Source organism: Haliaeetus leucocephalus, unplaced genomic scaffold (assembly GCF_000737465.1).
Source record: "Haliaeetus leucocephalus isolate CR32 unplaced genomic scaffold, Haliaeetus_leucocephalus-4.0 Scaffold395, whole genome shotgun sequence".
Lineage (NCBI taxonomy): Eukaryota > Metazoa > Chordata > Aves > Accipitriformes > Accipitridae > Haliaeetus > Haliaeetus leucocephalus.
Genome location: NW_010972831.1, coordinates 2,085,626 through 2,085,827, shown reverse-complemented (window position 1 = coordinate 2,085,827; position 202 = coordinate 2,085,626). Strand labels below are relative to the sequence as shown.

At 70.3% G+C, this 202-nt stretch overlaps 1 protein-coding gene across 1 annotated transcript in view; it reads left to right on the top strand.

The window, feature by feature from the left end:
• The window catches only part of HSPB1 (heat shock 27kDa protein 1), a 1,978-nt gene extending 1,776 nt beyond the window's left edge, over positions 1 to 202 (top strand). The window contains exon 3 of the mRNA XM_010573540.1: positions 28 to 202. Within this exon, the coding sequence (XP_010571842.1) occupies positions 28 to 187 (160 nt within the window). The 3' untranslated portion in view covers positions 188 to 202. The remainder of the gene's footprint in view (positions 1 to 27) is intronic.

Genomic DNA, 202 nt, shown 5'->3' with positions numbered 1-202 from the left:
CCCCCCCCCCCCCCCCCCCCCCAACAGCCTCCCCCCTGGTGTCGAAGCCACAGCCGTGCGGTCCTCGCTGTCCCCCGATGGCATGCTCACGGTGGAGGCCCCCCTGCCCAAGCCGGCCATCCAGTCTGCCGAAATCACCATCCCCGTCACCGTCGAGAGCCAAGCCAAGGAGCCGGCCAAGAAGTAGGTGGCAGCGAGGATG